Source organism: Pavona decussata, unplaced genomic scaffold (genome assembly GCF_977016875.1).
Source record: "Pavona decussata unplaced genomic scaffold, jaPavDecu1.1 SCAFFOLD_195, whole genome shotgun sequence".
NCBI lineage: Eukaryota > Metazoa > Cnidaria > Anthozoa > Scleractinia > Agariciidae > Pavona > Pavona decussata.
This window is the reverse complement of record NW_028145604.1, coordinates 2,622,773-2,643,281: the sequence shown is the minus strand read 5'-3', so window position 1 is coordinate 2,643,281 and position 20,509 is coordinate 2,622,773. Positions and strand designations below refer to the sequence as shown.

At 41.1% G+C, this 20,509-nt stretch overlaps 2 protein-coding genes and 2 pseudogenes across 2 annotated transcripts; all 4 read right to left on the bottom strand.

Moving 5' to 3' along the window:
- Positions 1–1,908: 1,908 nt before the first annotated feature.
- On the bottom strand, positions 1,909–20,185 carry LOC146461753 (aspartate--tRNA ligase, cytoplasmic-like). Its single transcript, XM_085086681.1, has 20 exons — positions 19,987–20,185; positions 19,810–19,903; positions 18,508–18,537; positions 18,312–18,369; positions 17,355–17,447; positions 16,512–16,614; positions 15,486–15,588; positions 15,094–15,168; positions 14,833–14,889; positions 14,275–14,386; positions 13,936–13,983; positions 5,709–5,795; positions 5,124–5,215; positions 4,914–4,969; positions 4,759–4,827; positions 4,264–4,341; positions 3,372–3,495; positions 3,069–3,180; positions 2,918–2,989; positions 1,909–2,236 (listed from the first exon to the last, which is right to left on the bottom strand). The coding sequence occupies exons 1-20, from the start codon at positions 20,160–20,162 to the stop codon at positions 2,145–2,147; spliced, it is 1,731 nt and encodes a 576-aa protein (XP_084942807.1). The 5' UTR covers positions 20,163–20,185; the 3' UTR covers positions 1,909–2,144.
- LOC146461756 (uncharacterized) lies at positions 6,225–7,378 on the bottom strand (annotated as a pseudogene).
- Positions 9,720–11,006, bottom strand: LOC146461755 (uncharacterized). The gene has a single exon (XM_085086644.1). It carries the CDS (start codon positions 11,004–11,006, stop codon positions 9,858–9,860), a length of 1,149 nt encoding a protein of 382 aa, XP_084942770.1. The 3' UTR covers positions 9,720–9,857.
- LOC146461754 (uncharacterized) lies at positions 11,103–12,743 on the bottom strand (annotated as a pseudogene).
- Positions 20,186–20,509: the final 324 nt, after the last annotated feature.

Below are 20,509 nucleotides of genomic sequence, written 5' to 3'. Positions count from 1 at the left end.
TGTTGCCCCTATATCTGAGTTGAGGCGTGGCGTGGAGTGGCAGCTTTTTCGTCCAAGGTATCAAAACAACAGTGGAGACTATACTAGGACTGAAACATCAACCTTTCGGACAATAATCCAACACAGAACCAAACTATTAGAGTAGGAGTTACGCGTTTTACTAACAACCATCTCTTATTTCTGTCGGGATAGTGGAGCGGGCCAAACACGAAACTCCACTATCTATGAATTCTTTCTTCCCTAGATTTGTAAGTGAATACGATTTAAGAAGAAAAAAGCCCAAAACTGATTTTATGAAGAAGTCAATTATATACCAAGCCATCTTTTTATAGAATAATTTTGATAATACGACGAGGTCGGTTAGCGACAGTGGGGTTTTGGAGAGGTTTCTGAAATCCGCGCGTTGAGGTGGCGGCGGTGGGTTTAGACTTAACTGGAAGTAATTTTAATTATACATATTTGTTTGTGTAAAATATTTTAATTATTAGGGAGATAGATTTAATCTTAAATTCACGACCCCATCAGCAATTTGCTGTAATATTTTTATCGTGATTAATTAAATAAACGCTTTTGATGTTGTTGTTGTTGTTCTTGTCGTTGTTGTATGAAATAAGCCTCACACGAGATCCTCTCCTTCCTCGCGCGTCACGTCCCCTCGCGGAGGCGATTTTCGTGCGCTCGCGCGTGTTTCACGTTCTCTACATTAGAGAAAGAAGAGGCTACTCATAATCTAATTACTTATACGTGATTAGCAACCGAAAAGTCAATTGGTTCAGTCCTAAAAGTCCTCATTTTTGTTTCCTTGGACAAAAAAATGTACTCCTGGTCACCAATTGATCAAAGAGAGCGATATAACTTTATCCACAAAGAGAGAAGATAACGTTATCCAGTGGATAAATCTCTATCCAGCGGATCAAATGTACTCCAATCAATACATTTTATTCACTGGTCAAAATTATTCGCTCTTCAACACCCCAGGCCAGACTGTCTCTCTGCACGTTGGTGGATAAATTAAGAGTTAGCCTTCGCAGAGAACTACCCCTGGTGGATACTCAATAAAATTTTATACGGGAGGCCTCCGAGGTCCAAACCCTTCCCCTTCTATGTACCATTTCAGACAGGAAAGGTAACCCTTTCATATACCTTCCATAGGGGAGGGGCTCCCGACATACCTGCAGTAGAAACACTGCATCTTTTTCCCTTGGGTCTCTTCTAGTTCGCGATATTTTGAGACGTCCTTTTAAAGGGGCTCTGTCACGCCGATTCACCTGTGCTTTGGTCAAAACTTCTCAATTATTTGACAAGATACATTTCCTCTTAGAGGAAAATATAAAATGATTTCTCTGAGGAAGAATAAAATACAATCGATTTTTAGCCATTTTTCCAAAACACCCAGAAGAAACTTGAAAAAATTGACCAAGTTTCAATCCATTTCAATCCTGACCATCCTCAGCCAAAGACAATAAATACTAGTTTCTGTGCACTAGTAGGGTAATTGTTAACAAAACTAATCGGTTATTTTAACGTTTCCGTCGATACAGATATGATTTTTGGCTGTTCAAAGTGACACTATAAATAGGTCACACTGCCCTTTTAAAAACCCATGGCCAAATAACAGTTTTCCCTACCTTTTCTATACTTCAGCTTGTGAAATCCCTACCCTTTTATATACCTTCAGCTTGAAAAAAAGTACCTCTTAGGAGTGGAGCCTCATCGTATAGTCCATGCATTATAGGGAGTACCTTCCTCGCCAAACGGTCAGTGAATCATCAAAATCAGGAGCCATAATCCCTGATTATGGCTCCTGTCAAAATTTATAGTTTTTGGTGATAGCTCTTTTCGGGTTGGATTTGCTCACCACGGGGCACTCTATTATATAAACTGCAGTAGATGAAGAAGGCACACATGTCGGAAAAGAAGAATGTGTATTTAAATGTGGTATCACGAAACACAGCAACTTTCAGACAGTTATGAATCTAAAATACCAAAAATAAATACAGAAGCTAAGACTACATGATTTCTGCGTTTGTGTATTACAATTTATTGCAATTGAATTGATTTCTGGCTGGATTTCCCTTGTGAACATTTGACTGACTGACTGGCCTTTATAGTCGGTATCTTGCCTTTCTAACGTGGTCTGTCACTCAAGGAGTGAGGCGCTTGGGGTCACGTGGGAACATAGAGCTCTTCCTGACATTATGAAGATCCAGATACAGCATGACAACTCGTTCAAGACCTGGGAGGGGAGAGATGGGTAATCAACTTCTAGAGAGTGATAAATAGGCCTGTACTCAAGGTATATACATCAGGGGACAAGGGGCAGGATTTTGACCAAAAGGGTGGGATCGGGGATCATGACCCCGGGATCTTGGGTTACAAACCACTTTGAACAAGATCAGCAGTTTTTCCAGTGGTCGATCAAGCAGTGTAGTTCTGTTGCAATCAGGTTTTTAACATTTAACACTTTAGGGACCAAGGTTCAAAATTTCGCTTTAAAATGACTTTAAGACCAAATTGAGTCGGCACAGTTTTAAGCAGGATTTTAAACACGGCCTCCAAGAAAAGCAGTATTTATTTTGTTTTAATTTTTGTTTCCTTTTATAATTGTAGTTAGGTAGATAGGTAGTTAGTTGATGAAGATTTATATATACTACTAGTGATGGAAATAACGTAGCTATTGTAAATAAAGTTATCGTATCGTATCGTGAAAAGCACCGGACAGGGCTGTTCGGGTCGTGGGGCATGAAGCGAGTGCCAAAGGAGTGAGCTGCTAGCTTGGGAGGTTTGGGAGCATGCTCTCCCAGAAAATGTTTGAATTGTACCCTTGGAAACGTTTTTGGCGTTCCTGAGACCGGAAAAACTTCCAGCCTCTGGCCTCAAACGAAAACCCTACCCTTGTGTTACAATTTGTAATCACCTATTCCTCCTCCACCATGAGGTGGTGCTCCAAAACGGAATGAATCAATGTACGCCTTGATCTTCTCCAGATCTAAACAGGAAATACAAATAACAATTAGTAACTTAAAATAACAGCAAAATACTACTGGTACATCCGAAGGAAACCTTACCAATTTCATGCAGCTTGGCCCTCTCAGTCAGAAGGGTGGGGTCGTGAACTCGCTGCGCTCCTGACAGCACTTCTTCTCCTCGCATGAACATGTCATAAGAATTGCTCCATTCCTGTTTGGGCACAAAAAGAAAATGAAGTTAACAAAAAACAGGTTAGGAAGGTTTGGTTAGTTCCTGTTGTACCTTGACACCTCTATGGACATTTCACCTTGCTAAACATAGCCACTTCTCTTACATGAATACTATACACCTCTCTATCATAGACACCAGCTGTCATGACACACATAATACTGTCTACTCACTGGGTTATGGGGATCTGGCATGGTGTAGAATGGCCGCACACACAGTGGGTACTTGTCCAGAATGAAAAAGTCAGTATCATATTTTTGTTTGACAAGTTTTCCCAGCAGCTTTTCATTTGGAGTGCTAATGAGGAAAAGAAACAAGAACGTGATATTATTTTAATTTGTCAGCTTGATAAGGAGGTAGAGGTAATAGTGAGCATAAGATGGACTAAGTTGGAGCAAATAAAGGAATTCTTTCGCTATTACAAGCCAGTACTAAATCTGTAGTACTGTGGTACATGTTAATTTTCACAACAATAAATTTTTTTAAAGAAAATGACAAAACCTTTAAGTTTACAAAACATGTTTCGACAGAGACTTCTGTCATCTTCAGTTGGTTAATGTACAAAGCATTAGAAGTTGAATTTATAATAAGTACACAAAAATGCTAATTATGATAAACGGTGACAACAAAATGAACATGAAACGTAACAATGTGAGAATTATAAGGATAATTTTAGATTTACATGGTGTAATTGTTGATTCAAGGAAGGTTGTTTTCTTTGAATAATTTGAAAAGCCTCTTTTATCTCAAGTTAGAACATGGTGGAGCTGCAATCTAAAATGTGGAAACAATTTAATGAACATAAGGCGCGACAATGTTCAGAATTCTGTAGATGTTTGAAAATATGAGGCCCTATCACTGGCTACGTGCTCACATGCCTGTGTGGAAAAATGCCAGGCTATTTTTTTGTTCCAACCTTGTCCATCAAGGAAACTAATTAAAAGCGACGTGGAAAATGCTCTGTACTTCTTAAATAAAACATATTTCAGCCAAATTTAAGGTGAGGTGCGAAAGAAATAGGATGTTACATAACAGGTTGTCAACTCAACAGTTTGAATGTTTTACCTGAGATCTTCATCATAATTCATGTCAATACCAGCCTCCCTGAGCATGTCAACTCCTTCACGGTAGGTAAGAACCAAGCTGAAAGATTAACCAGCCACATTAACAAAAAAGTTGAAGTAACTAATAAACTGATGACAATTTATTAATAAGTTTTATTAATTATTATTAAAAACTCATAATTTAATAAACTGTGTTCAGTTTCTACAAGCTACAAATTTTCTCAAGAAATGAATATTGCTAAACAAGACGTCCCACTATAAAAGGATACCAACTCCACCATTTCATTGGTGTATGATAACCAAATTTAGTTGTCTTTCAGCTATAACATGCCATGCTATAAATTATAATAAATATAATAATTTAATATTTATATTGTGCAAAATACATGTAAATATGATCAAATGCGCATTACATGAAAGTAAATTAGCAACATTAATAAGTTATCCAAAATAACTAAAAATATTATATAAAAGAAAGAAAACAAGTCACGCAAACCTTGGTTCCAAAAACTTGAATGGTTCACTCTTGTACTGCTTCTGTACTTTTGCAATATCTTCAGCATATCTACAGGACAAAACAAGAGGTCAGTTACCTACCAGCGTGTACATGATACATGAAGGCTATTATGAACAATCAGCAACGACATTTACCTGTCACGCAATCCTTTGAAGATGTGAACAAATGTGCGACCAATCATGTCTATTACCTGGGATCAAAAGAAAACAAAGGTAGAGTACATGTCAATACTAAGAAGCAAGAAACATAGCAAGAAAGACAAAAAATGACAAAGTACATCCTTTTCATAAACGTGAGGTCTACAATTCCTTCACAAAACTGTAAAGCATGTAGCTGGCACATACCTCATGGTAGTGTTCATTGAAGGTCATCTCAATATCAAGGCCAATAAACTCTGTCAAATGTCTGTGAGTGTTACTGTCCTCGGCACGGAAAACTAAATTAATAACAAAAAATTCTCAGGCATTAACAGAATGACAGGAAATTAAACTAAAATTCTATAATCTAACAGCTTTGATACCCATTCTATCTTGTCAATGTGTGTGACATGGATCCAGTTTTTGCGCCCGTGTTAAAAATCCCCAAGGAGAGCCGTCATTAAGGGGCATAACACAAAACACCTGTTATGGCTGATTACCCTTGAAAGATCCTATCTTTTTTCATTGGGACAGTTTGAGATATTTTGAAAGGCCCTTTTAAATACCTAAATGACAGTTTTCCCCAACCCTTTTCTATACTTCAGCTTGTGAAATCCCTCCCCCTTTACATACCTCCAGTCTGAAAAAAGTACCCCCTCCTGGCAGAGCCTTCCTGTATAGTCCATTACAGGGAGTACTCCCCTGCCCCCACTGGACTGCATCAGATTATTATAAATTATTAAAAATAATAAGAAAGAGCTGAACTTGCTAGTTCTAAGTTGCAGATTATACCTGAACCAATGGTGAACACTCTATCAAAGTCAGCACAAAGCACCATCTGCTTATAAAGCTGCGGGGATTGGGCAAGATATGCCTTGCCTGTGTGATAAGAAAACAAGTAGTTAGATTTTATACTTCAAAGGCAAAATAATTTGTGTGACACATAATTATATATTAAGAACAAATCTAGATGTCAAAGGCAAAATAATTTGTGTGACACATAATTATATATTAAGAACAAATCTAGATGTAATGGTCTTACTCGGAATATGGAAATTTGAAGTCCCCAGTGAGTTTTTAACATATCACCTAGATGGGTAAAAGTGAAGAACAGCTCACCTCCACCGACTGTTGGCCAACTGTCGGTCGACTGTCGGCCGACAGTCGACCTACAGTCGGCCGACAGTTGGCCAACTGTCGGCCGACAGTTTTTTTCATAGCGGTAACGATCTGTCAACCGACAGACGGCCAACTGTCGGTAATCTGTCCGTAAGTTGTTGGTGAACTGTTGGTAGAAATTGCTGTGGATTTTTCCATATAAATAAATCCAAATCACACACACCTTCTAGTTTCTTTAATATAAATTCCACGGCGACGTTTCTCTCGTTCCCCGTCCGCCATTTTGCATTTTTGAGTTAGTATAACTGTGCCCCAACCCCTCTCTCATTATCCCGCTGTGATAACGTAAAGTGTGCAATTTCATCTTTATTATTGGTTATTAACTTTTTCAAATTTGGTGGCTCCTAAAGGAGCCGTTTTGTTTTAGGAGTCTAGTGATGACTCTATTCGTAGAATCTTTCTTCGAACTTGAGGGGCAACAGCTTCCCTTCTCTCCTCATGTTTGCCATTGCTGGTAAGTGGCGTCGAAGCCGTTTTCTGCATGCTGACTCCAACTCCTTCACAGATGACCCTTGCACGTCGCGGATTACGAGATCATATTCGCGGGAGTCGACCAGCTTTAACTCTGCCACGGCCACAAAATCTCTGAGGGTGCTTCTCGGACAGCCGGTCAGTCTAAAAGCGATGGCCATGCTGCAGCCATTTTCGGATATGGTACGCAAAACGTTTTGATAGCGGTCATGGATAGCTGCCAAGCTGTGGGTGCTGACGCGACCGGATTGCTGCTGCTGCTGCGGTTGTTGCTGCGCAGTGTTTCCACCTCTGCCTTAAGGTCTGCAATGGTCTTCTTGGCCTGCGCCAGTTTGGTGTGGAGGACCTTGATCGCCTCGGACTTTGTTCGGACAAGGTTTGCCAGCTCTTCTGCATCCTTATTTGCCTCTTCCAATTCCTTCTCCTGATCTTCGTGCTGCTTCTATTGGTTTTGCAACGCCAAACCAACACGTTCGTGCTCCCTGAGCAAGTTGTCGTACAACCTGCGGAGCTCCTTGTAGCTTGGTCTATCAGACGAGGACTGTTCGGAGGAGGACTGAGTGGAGGACTGAGTGGAGGACTGTACAGCCCTTTTCTTCTTCTTCTGTGGAGGAGGTCGTTCTGGACAGGAACACTGCCGGTTATCGCCGCTACACACACCACACTTGTTGGTACAATGGAAAATGGAATGCGGACAGCCGCAGATGGTACACTTGAGAATGCGCTGAGACATTTTGATTTCCTAATCGTGCAATGATACCTTTGATTCAATCTGCGGCTTTTATACTCTCCTTTGGATCAAATTAACAACAAGTGTGATTAAAACAGGCGTGATTGGTTGCATTATGCTTTTGTTTATTGGTCAAAGTAAATAACATTATAGTAATTAATGTTATGGCGCGCAAACACAAAGAAAACACAATATTCTTTTGTGGGCAAAGTTGGGCAGGGAATATACCAGCAAGGCTCGGATAAAACCCACCGACCGGATGATGACCGAATGAGGGGCCTCGGTACATGGCGCCATACCGAGGGGGTGCCTCATGCCTGTCCTGCAAGGGGGGGCATAGTTCACACGTGAAAACGCATGGCCGGCATAATGTCCTTGGGCCAAGTTAACCAAGTCCAGCAAATCCTATAGCCCCCCCTCCCTGACGGGGCTTCAGCACAGGGCTGAAGGGGTGCCGCAGGCAGCAATTCCCCGCCCTTAATAATTTTATTAAACATCACTGAATAACTGACAAAGGATAGAGCAAAATGCAGTGAACAAAATAGAAAGGATAAGGGGAGGCAAGCAACAAGAGAAAAAGGGAGGGTGGGAGGGGAAAAACTTTGCTGCTCCTCAACTTGCAGCCTTCCAAGAAAGTGGCGATTGAAAAGACTGGCACAGAATAAGATGCAAAGCAGGCTGCCGTATATGGAAGTCACATGTTAAGGGTGGACCGCAGTAATAATGCGGGCTCAATAGTTGTTGCTTGCCAACATTAACCTTTATTTTATGCTAAAATGTCAATTAATGTTATGGCGCGCAAACACAAAGAAAACACAATATTCTTTTGTGGGCAAAGTTGGGCAGGGAATATACCAGCAAGGCTCGGATAAAACCCACCGACCGGATGATGACCGAATGAGGGGCCTCGGTACATGGCGCCATACCGAGGGGGTGCCTCATGCCTGTCCTGCAAGGGGGGGCATAGTTCACACGTGAAAACGCATGGCCGGCATAATGTCCTTGGGCCAAGTTAACCAAGTCCAGCAAATCCTATAGCCCCCCCTCCCTGACGGGGCTTCAGCACAGGGCTGAAGGGGTGCCGCAGGCAGCAATTCCCCGCCCAAAATGCCGAGTAATACAAGAAGTACCCTGTGCAAAGCCCATTCCCCAAGACCTTTTCTCCAACTGGTCGCGAGGGCTGGAAACAGCTCTTATCTGCTCCACGGGGAAATGCAATGAACCAAAGACCATTGGTGGAGAAAAGGGATTAAGGAGTGGATAAGCAGGTATAATCGCATGCGCTTAACCCTTAACTGAACAATCTAAAACTTGGATAGCATTACATAATAAATGTTCTAGTAGGACATAGTGTTCCCAATGTGTTACCATGAGACATCATAGTGTTTACAATAAACAGTACAAAGAGACATCATAGTGTTCCCAAATTGTTACCATGAGACATCATAGTGTTCTCAATAAACAGTACAAAGCGACATCATAGATAGTGTTCTCCATAAACAGTACAAAGCGACATCATAGTGTTCCCAATACCCAGGAAGTGTCGTCGATAATCCTGGCAATAAGACATCCAAATGTTTGTAAGGCATTAACAAGATAGACATGAGGCCAAATTTTGAGGGACTTGAAGAATGGTTTCTTGTGGTGTCCTTATGTAAGACTGATACGCATCCGATTTCCAACGGCCAAGAACTTTAATGAGCCAGTCTGGAAGGCCAGCAGCCCCCGCAGTAGTAGCTGCTCCAATGCGGAAACTGTGGGATGCGTAGCAGGTACTATCAAATCCGCAAATCTTGAGGAGAACCCGTAAGTTATTTGTGAGGGAAGACCGAGTAAGATGACGTCCATCCGAAAATTGAAAGAGAGGCTGGGTAGCTCCACTGGAAGTAGTTTGAAGGAGATAGTCTCTTAACGCGGTGACTGCACATACGGTCGAGTTTGATTTGGCAATAGTGAGCTTGGCTGTCTCACGGAAAGGGTCCGTTTTGGACTTCTTAATGACAATCTCGAAGGACACAGGCTGGACAATGTTGGGGTAAAAACGGACATCCGATTTTGTCAGATGAGATTGGATATCAAACTTGCCATTGCAAGTAAATTCGCTACTGCGCAAAAAACCAAAAAATGCAAGGGTAAAAGCAGCCCACAACATTGAAGAATCCGTGTCCAACGACTGAAAAGGTTTTAGTTTGGCATAAATTTGGAGGAGGATCGAAATAGTGATAGGGAACCGGGCCCGTTTAGCAATACCAAGGGATGATTTGATCCCTCTTAGGGTCTTGTGTAAAAGGGCATGGATGAGAAGTCCAGGGGACAGCCAAACTCAATATGGAGATTCTTAACTGCTGCCAGATAAACTTTGATGGTGCCATACGAAACAGTGTTGGATAAGTGAGTGACAAAATGGATCAAGGTTGATTCGTGGGTAGGGAGAAAGGGGGTCTGGGGTGAAATGAGTTTATGAAACAGGCAAAATCTAATAAAGTGGCGCTCCCCAGAGGAATAGGTTCGACGAGTAGAGCTGGCGATGGACTGAAAAATATAGTGAGCAGCCTGCATAGTTAGACTGTTGTCAGGAAAGGAGGGATTGGACAAGGAACGGGCGATGCATCTGGTGCGAGTAGGCGGAACCGAGACATCTGGAAACGAGATAAACTATCAGCTATGCCATTGTCTACCCCAGGGACATGCTTTGCGGTAAAGGTAAAATTAAACTTCAAAGTTTGAAGGGTAATCAAACGGACAAGGTTCATGATACGGGGAATTTTGGAGCTTTTAGCAGACAAAACTGCGACGACTGCCTGGTTGTCGCAATAAAAACAAATTCTCCTGTTAGCCCAAGAGGGCCCCCAAATCATGCAGGCAAGGTAAATTGGATAAAGCTCCTGCCAGGTAATACTTATTCCTGTAGTGGGGTTGAGCTGGTGGGAGGGAAGCCATTTTCCCTGAAACCACTGATTGTTGAAGAAGGCCCCGTATCCGACTGCACCCGCTGCATCGGTGTACAAATGGATTTGGGGGGATGATTCAGTGTAAGGGGGGAGAAAAAGGCTAACCCCATTCCAGTGATCAAGAAAAAATTGCCACATGAGGATGTCCTTTCTGAACTCCTGGGTGAGAAAAATAATCTGCTTGGGACGGACACAACCCCGGGTAAGGTGAATGATGCGTTGCATGAAGGGGCGACCCGGTGAAATAACCCGGCAGGCAAACTGCAGAGTCCCAATGAGGGACTGCAGGTCCTGTAGACGACAGACCCGTTTGGAAGACCAGTTGGAGAGCAAGGACCGGGCATTGCATAACTTATCCTCGGGGAGACGGGCCTGCATGTTTACGGAATCAAGTGTTATTCCCATGAATTCAAGGACCTGGGTAGGGCGAAAGGTTTTCTTTGGGGCAAGGGGAATGTTTAATTCCTCGAAGAGGGTAAGAACCCGGCAGAGGGCTGTGGCACAAAGGGATGAGGGGGCAGGTTGAACAATGAAAAAATCGTCGAGGATGTGAATGATGGAGGGGATGCTCAGGTGGTTTCTCACCAACCATTCCAGGGCATCGGAGAGTTGATTAAAAAGGTAGGGGGCGCTCCTTAGGCCGAAGGGGAGCGCTTTGTCGAAGTAATAACGACCCTTCCAGGACATCCCCAGGAGTTCCCAATGCTCGGGGTTAACGGGGATAATTCTGAAAGCTGACTGTATGTCAGTTTTCGTCATAAAGCACCCAGGACCATGTTTTAGGACCAGAGCAATGGCATCGTCAATACGAATATACTGAAGGGTGTAATCTTCAATGGGTATATTAGCATTTAAGCTATCCGGTGACCCCTTGGGGTAGGATAAATGGAAAATAGTGCGCCACTTTTGGCTGCCCTTTTTGGGAACCAGGCCAAGGGGATGAATTTGAAAATTTTTAAAAGGGGTGGATTCAAAGGGGCCAGCCAGGCGACCAAGCTGGACCTCTTCGAGCAGGTTTTTTTCAATAACTTGGGGTTGTTGGATGGCAGATGGGAGATTCTTGGCAGCTCTGGGGAAACGTTCACCTTTGTAACCTAAGTGAAAACCATGGCTTAACCCATCACAAAGTCTAGTTACAAAGGTTTGATCAGGGTGGGTCTTAGTTTGTGTAGCAGGGAAACGTTTACAGGAGTTTGGGGCTTATATGATATGACAGCTTTAGCGGTTTGAGTGTTTTTTATCACCCTGGCCTCTAGTTTTTGAAGGGGTGTCATCGTGTCGATAGGCAGGGTGTTCTCCGTTGCAGAGCCTACAGCGGTGGCTGAAGGGGCAGGGCTCCTGGCTGCATTTGGCACCTCTGTTGTAATTGTTGCATGTTCCTCGTTGGGTAGAATTGGGCCTAAGGGCAGAGAGGGAACACCCATGAGAAAAATGATCCCCACTACCACATATGGTGCAAGAGGATTTTGCCTGCCCTGTAAATTTCAAGAGATACAACTGGATATCCCTTTCCCCCCAATTAAGGGAATGATTGGAGGCAGCTTTCCTACGAAAGTCTATATCGTAGGAAAGCCACGCAAAACCCGCAAACTTACGGTAGGCCGATCGGATAATCTCCTGGTATGCAAACATCTCGACAGCCCTGTGAGGGAAGGAAGTCAGCAAGACTGTACAAAAAACAGCAAAGGCCGAGAGCCACCGATCGATGGAGTCAATGTGGGTTTTCTTCTTGCGGGCAGGGGTGGGGATGTTAACTTGTTTCCCTTCGAACGAAATAGAAACCCCGGGGAGTTCGCTTTCGTTTAGGCAGGAGTTTTCTGGCAGCAAAGAATCGAATTCAACAAACTCACCGCGTAAGATTGCTTGCTGGGTCTTCTGGGGAACGTGGGCAGCGATGGATGACTGCATGTGGGAACGAGATTGGCTGTAGTTCGAGGAACCAGATTGCGTAAGAAGGCTTGCGACGAAAACAGGGTCAGATAGCTGATGTCGAGCTGGAGGTTGAGGAGCGGACTGCAAAGGCTGTTGTGGTACGGGTGATGGGTTAGCTGGAGCAAAATTTTTAAGTTTCTCATCGACTATGGTGGCGATGAGGTCTGCTAGCGCGGCTGGATTTTGAACAGGGGAAGGCGGAACGCCCCTTTCGCGGACGCCATCTTGTGCTTCGCACGAGGTTTCTCCGATGTCACGTCCTTCACTTGGACCAGCCTGTGGCGGATCTCGTCGATCGTTCCGTTCATTCGTCAAATCGCCGTCCTGGTTGGGCTGCTCAACCTGATCGGGAAGATTAGGAGCGGCAGGAGGAGGATCGTTGCTCGCGCGAGGCCTTTTGGCTGCTGGATCGGCAGAATCAGCGCTTCGCGTACGCGATGGTGGCGTATCCACGCTGATGGTGCCAAGGCGCTCGATCATTTGTTCGCGTGTTCCGGCGATGGGTAGTTGGTTTTGAGCGAGTAACAGGCGAAAGACCTCGTTTGTCACGCCCGAAAAATCCATGAGAAAAACTTTGCTGCTGCTCAACTTGCAGCCTTCCAAGAAAGTGGCGATTGAAAAGACTGGCACAGAATAAGATGCAAAGCAGGCTGCCGTATATGGAAGTCACATGTTAAGGGTGGACCGCAGTAATAATGCGGGCTCAATAGTTGTTGCTTGCCAACATTAACCTTTATTTTATGCTAAAATGTCAATTAATAACTAACATTTGCATATGAATACTTTACTAGTACAATAGGCAAATTCTCATTGGGTAGTTTCGATCCGACCGAGGTTATATAGGGTTAAACGTCAAAGTAGATAAACTCATTTCATCATGAATCATATCGAGTTACTTAACTTGATCCAAAGTTACAATACCATTTTTACGTTCCTGGTAAATTATGGCTTGCTTGCAGCTAGGCATAAATGTCAATGCAGTCAAGACATGGTTATAAGAGAGAAAGCCAATTCGGAAGACGGGTATTACTGGGAATGTCCAGTTCGTCACTGTAGAAAACGGCGATCAATCCGGACTGGTCCCATTTTTGAAGATTCCAAGGTATCACTACTATAACGTGCTAGCTTGCAATGAATTATAGGGCGATTCAAATTTTAGGTGAACGTGCTAAATTCGCTTCTCATTTTGGCTTAATAAGTATGTAGAGCAAAGGTAAGTTAAAAACCTTTTGCGGACTGCAGGCCGACTGTTGGTAATGTAGTGTTTTGGTCAATTTTATTCAGGTTAACGACTGTTGGTAACCTGTCAGTAAGCTGTTGGTAGTCTGTCGGTAGTCTGTCGGCCAACAGTCGACCGACAGTCGGTGGAGGTGAGCTGTTCTTCACTTTTACCCCTAGATGTTACTGGTTGGAATGCTCTGCCACTGAGCTATGGGAGACCTGTTTGTTGAGTGAGGTCACTTTAGTTGAACGTTTGTGCCAGTGGGGCTGCATCATACAAGGTATAGTTTGTGTTTACAGATCTGTTGTTATCTTGCCTGATACAGTACTGTTTCTGTGGCACATAACCCAACTAAACTGACCACACTCACCACACCAGTCTCCCACAGCTCATTGGAATGGAATGATTCCCTTTGAGAACTTGGAATTTCCTTTTTCTGAGTAAGACTGTGACATTTACAAAAAGATTTATTTTTAAATTGTTAATTTAACAAACAAAAATATCAAATCAACTTGAAAGTTCAACTTACTGTACCTTTGAAATAAGTAACTTCAAACACATTTGCACCTCCTTCACTAGCAGCTGAAGAAGGAATTCAACAAACACAATCAACATTTCTGCAGATAAACTTAAGTCGAACCTCCCATAAGCAGACACCTTTGGGACCAGAAGAAGTGTCCGCTTAAGAGAGGTGTCCACTTATGGGAGGTTAAAAATGTAGTGTTTGCATGTTGCTGAGAACATGACCAAGTGTCCACTTGTGACAGGTGTCTTGAAAGGAAGTCCGTTAGAGGAGATTCAACTGTACTTATTGCTGAAGCAAAAGTGACCAATGGAAACATTATTTTAGCATTCAAAATAAAATTAACAAACCTGAAATGATCTTAGGAGTGTGAACTTCATGGAATCCCTGAGACGTGAGGAATTCCCTGAATAAATTGCAGACACCAGCTTGCACGCTAAAGATTGCCTGGTTAGGAACAGTCTGTAATGTTAAGGAAGAATTGAAAGAAAAAGTAATTAGTGAGTTGTGAACTCATACAAATAAATTTCATCAGTAAGGTTACTAATTACACAAGGTTGTCATTTGTAACAGGAAGCCAGCTATTACCACTTGCAACTATAGTGAAGATTTATGTAGCTGGATGACTAAAACGAAAGAAGAATGGGAGATTTTCTTTTGTTCACTTTCGTTATGGAACTGTTGTCGCCAAAGCCAATAATGACATCCAAGGAAACAAGCCAAAAAAATTGACCAATTGACAGGATATGAGCTTGTTTTGACATAATATTATTACAAATGTATGCTATGCTAACAACTCACTGAATTTTATAATCATAGCACAACTTCCTTTAGTTACAACCTTACAACATATTTCACAGACAGCATTTATTCCAGTAACAAGGTATGTAAAACAAGTAATGACAAACCCTAAGATCAATTATTCTATTGTCCAGACGAGTGTCCTGATTAACATGAGCTTGTTCCTGAAAAAAAAAAAAAGAAAGAAAGTAAAGATATAGAATACAGCCAAACATTGCAACAAATGCAAAGCTATGCACTTACAAAGGAGAACTATTTTTAGTTTTGGATTTAACTGTCAATTGATGGCATGGCATGATCTTGGCTCTGTTTGCTAATCTACAATACAATTAAAAACTATTCAGACACCTAACAGCTAACACACTAACCTCATCAGTTTCAGGACGTGAGGCATCATCTATCTGGAGTGGAAGCCGAGGTTCTGACAGGCTCACTACAAAAATCTACAGGTACAAAACAGCAGCAAACATCATCAAGTGTCTGTGTGAACATTATACATCGCTTGACACAATGTAATAGAACTAGTAGTAAAATCAAAGATTGGGGAGTGCATGCGATGTCACCAGGCTCTCTTTCCTTTACCAAGTTGGTGATGATATCATCCACCCCTGCAAAATCTGCAGGGGAAGCCAGATACGTGTCAAAAATCTATTCAATCCATTCAATCAATGTTGTCCCATACAATCTCGACTCCAATCTGTATAATTTTCTACCTCAAATGCAATAAACAATGCAACGAAAATAAGAATGGATACTCTACCTTATCAACGAAGATCTCTACATCTTCTTGAGAACAACTTTGGACCTTTTGGGCAGCAGATTTCACTTCTCCCTCAACGTCGACAATAGACTCTCTGTTTATTCTGTGAAAAATAAATTCATTTAAATTCAGATATAGTGAAGATTCAGTTAAGACAGGAGTAGCTGCAACTTTGGCGCCAGTTTAAAATAAACTGAAAAGCTTCATTAAAATCTGTGCTAAGTAGAAATTTCATAAGTACGTAAATTATGATCATCCGGGTGAGTGTAGTCCTGAGAAGGACTGTTTGTGGTGACTTTGACTGACGTTTCGACAACCTGAGCGGAAGTCATCTTCAGAGTGAGTGTAGTCCTGAGAAGGACTGTTTGTGATGACTTTGACTGACGTTTCGACAACCTGAGCGGAAGTCATCTTCAGAGTCACTCTGAAGATGACTTCCGCTCAGGTTGTCGAAACGTCAGTCAAAGTCACCACAAACAGTCCTTCTCAGGACTACACTCACCCGGATGATCATAATTTACGTACTTATGACATGACTCCTGGGTTCAAACCATTTACAATAATGCAAAGTAGAAATTTGACCATGAAATCCAATCTGCTCAAAATAGGTTCCAATTTGGCATACAGATTGATTATCATGTAAGAGCACGGATGAAAACTGCTTGACCTGACCCCCACCCCATTACAATGTTGAGTCTTTCTGCCCAAAATGCTTAGTGTATTTGAACATTGTTTTGGGGAGGGGGTGGGGAAGTACAAATATGTGACTGAAAATGGATAGCATGGCTGTTTGGTTAGATCATACTTAATTAGCACTTAATAGCATGCTTTGTAATATTTGTCCCAAGCCCCTTCTCTACCATGTAGTAGGTCATTACTATAAGATAAGAATCAGTGATACCAAGCATATTTAGTGAAGATAAAGATAAAGTTAGTAAAGACCTGGTACTAATCTTGGTTTTGTAGTAAGTATAAGCTTGAATTCATTCAATTGAATAATTACTATTTTAAAATTAATATTTTTACCCTGTGGCAAATTTGACCATTCCTTTACTGACAACATCATTAACAGCACAGATTCCTTGGATGGTATACTGACGATCACGTAAAATCATGAAGCATTGCTTTCCTGATGGAACAAATATAATTATATTATTTCACATTTTGATTACTAATGGTCAATAATAATATTATTTATTATTGTTAATCTAATGGCTTAAATTTGATGAGTTAGCTTTGTAACTTTTGTCAAAAAGCTGAGAAACTAGATAATTTAACAAAAGAAGATGCACTGTCTGGTTAATTCCTTAAGAGAAATTAAGAGAAATCATTTAATAGAAGGAAAGACACCAGAAGTCATTAACTTATAATTCATGAAATTGAAGGCTAAGTCTCACAAAAACTGTTTCTATTAAGTAAGAGCATATTTTGAAAAATTTTGATTCTAAGGCCAAATCATTACAAATTTTCACCCTTTTTCCAAAAAGAACTCAATAATTTGTTCCCTATGAAATTTTTCTTCAATTAGAAAAAAGTTTCTAAAAAATAGAAAACTTGGCACCACTTTCCCTACCTTGAAATTTAGAACAGAAAGTTGAAATATAGAGGGTGAGCTATATATTATGAAACATGTATGCACTGCGGAAGAAATATTATGTAGAAGAAAGATCCTTGCAGTTATCTACGCAACCAGGCTGTTGCAAAATAACCTGAAAAAAATCCAGGCTTGCATAGGATTTGAACCCATGACCTCTGTGATGCCGATGCAGTACTGCACTTTAGAACACCTCCTCATCTTACATTTTGGCAACCAGTCATTCACCCACCGTGCAAAAAGAAAATACCAGCAACAGTCAATAGTCCACTTACCAGTCCCTCTCGTGGTATGAAGGCGTGCCCTCACCAGGACTCTTTTACCAACAGACTCAAGTGTCAGCTCCTTGACTTTGGTCCAAACTTTGGCTGTGAACAAGACAAACAACAGCAACAGTAGTCATTTACACTGTCCGTCCAATGTGTGGCTCCAGGTAATATCCACACTTACAACATGGAAGGTCATTGAAAATTCCAAGGAGGTGGGGGAATAATAAAGCCCACAATTTTAAAAGGAGGGTATGAAGAAATTATGAAGCTAAACTATAATTTTCACAGGGGAAGAGAGTTAAAAGTTAAAATCAAGAAACCTTCCAATTTGTGTATATGTATGAGGGGAGGAGGGATGCAACAAACCTGTCCTTTAGAAAATAATTTGATAAAATATCCACAAGTCAATGAAAACAACTTTTCAACAAGTCTTCTGGACCAGACTAAAGAATGTCCACCCTACGTCTCTGTGACTCTAAAACATACCAGCCTTATTTTTAAATTAATGCTTGGGTATGTTGAAAGCAATTGGCACACTTATAACAGAGAAACTTTTAAACAAGTACTGGAGCATTCAAGCATGAGTTAGTATTAAGCCAAAATTGTTCTTGAAAACTCATTTGTACCTCAAACTTCTCATAAGTGGATACACTTGTGACCACAAGTAGGAAATATGTCTGCTTATGAAGGGTAACAACAGTGCTCCTGTGTAGCTATAGCCTCACTCACAGACACTGTTTTGGCTTGTCACGTAACCTTTCCTCCCCAACAAGAGGAAAGATTGCATGACGAGCCAAAAGAGTGTTTTAAAGGGAGGCTCGTGTGGCTGATGTCATGACCGAGTGTCTGCTTAATGGAGATGACTGTCTAGTAAGAATTAAACTGTACATATACCAGTTAAGATCAAAAAGTTGTTTTGTCTTTCCACACTACTTCAATAATGTAATAAGGTATACAACTTACATGTCTTTTCCTGAGATTGGGCCATGGGAAGAATGGCATAACGATCTTTTGCATAGTCCTGTGTGAAGTAATATATGTTTAATTGATTGGTTTAATTAATGTGCTGGTTTACTGTGATTGCAAAGAACTGAAAAGATTTTCACAAGTGTTAAAAGTATTTATCTGAGGTATGTACAATTATTGCAACGATTCGTACCTCGGCATCTTTAGCGCCAGCTTCAGCTGCCTGGGAATAAAAAGTGAAATGTTAAAGCTCCAGAATTCCGCAGCAAGACTTATTTTTAGGATTCCTACGTTTTATCACATCTCACCAACTCTGTGTACGCTTCATTGGCTTCCAGGAGAATTTAGGATTTCATTTTAAGATTATTATAATTACTTTTAAAGCGATCCATGGACAAGCTCCGGTATATCTACAAGAACTCATTAACAAAAGGGAGAAAAAGAGTTACAATTTAAGATCGTGTGTAAAGGGAATCATGCTTCAAACGCCAAGAACTTTAACTAAAAAGACATTGGGTGACCGTGCTTTTTTAGCTGTGGCACCTAAACTGTGGAATGGGTTACCATCACAAATACGAAATGAGCCCAATGTTCATAGGTTTAAAGGTTTACTTAAGACCCATCTTTTAAGATTAGCTTTTTATTAGGATTTTTTTAGGATTATGTATATAATTATATTTTTATAGATCCATTGTTTTTTTACACAATATTTTTAGTTATTTTGGAGAACTTATTAATGTTGCTAATTTACTTTCATGTAATGCGCATTTGATCATATTTACATCTATTTTGTGCAATATAAATATCAAATTACTATTATTAATTATTATTAGAATTCCACAGGGTTCTGAAGGTAATTGACTATCACATATTTTAAGCCAAGGGTTTCTAGATTAATACTGATACTTTCTGGCTGATACCAAGTAGTGATTTTTTTCGTGTATAATAATATTTGAAGGGCCTGGTGCATAATTGGAGTAAGTGATGATTTGGCCATGGTATCCAAATTTCTCCAGATTTGCTCTAATTTGGCATGCATACAGACTTGGTCTTGTGCCAGAAACATGATTCGATATTTACCTTGTGATTTGAGGGCTCAAATTCGCCCAACAAGCTTATGATGATGGTTGAAATTATTTCTTTTAAGTTAAACAAAAATTCTAACATGATAACAACTCTCTTGGACAAAGGAGAGCCTACAGACTTGGTATCACATTATAACTTTTGTCTAGCCTTAAACAGAGAAGATTTGGGAGTTGGAGCATGGTAATAAAAGTGAAAGTGGTCACGTGGGTTAGAAATATTTTAAGAAAAAAATTACTAAAATGTTGTATTTCTTGTTTTCTGTTTCTTTTTTTGAAAAAAAAAAAAGTTCAAAAAATATGTTTCCACGGAATTATAGTTAATGGCTTTCCACCAATCGCAGTTTGCCTAGTATCTGGTTTACTCGTTTCGTGACGAATGACGAAAAAATATTCCTGGTTACATTTCCTACCTCTTTCGCCTCTCTTTCGGCCTTCTTCTTCTCCTTTTCTTTCTCTTTTTCCAGTTTTTTCAAAGCGTTCTTAGACAGCGGCTTACCGTCCGGACTGAAACCAAAACAATGTACAATTATTTAATGCTTTGTGTTCATTTTACCTGAACTGCAAATGAACACGATTTAAACTCTTACCCCAATGGAGTGGTTTTCTCGTCGGCGGGCGCCCCTCCGATTCCATTTTCTGACGACATTGTTAAGGAATTTCTCACAAAAAATCGTTTGGCAACCGAAGGAGAGCTGTTGCGTGCAATAAGACGGAGTCTAGTTGTTGTTCTTACAAGAAGTCGGGTCACCCGCCACGGAAGCATGCAAAGAAAGGAACTTTAATGTAAATTTTCTTCCAGGCGTTTCCAACCGGGTCTCGTGCCAGTCTCTTTCAACTAGTACGTTATGTAAAATGCCATGAACTGTGCTGGAAAAAAGGGCGTGCCCCCTGCATAATTACAGCGAAAGAGGATGAGAAAAAATTCCGCGAAAATGGGGAAGTACTGGGAAACTGTAGGAGCCAAAGATGTTTTGAATTCTTGTGCCACTCTTTAGCGCCACAATTTGACCTTGGCGGGTGACTGACCAGGGAAAATAATACTGGACAGTGTTGGCACACATATTAGACCGGGTTGCCATTACTGCACGGTAATCCTATGGATTATTCTTG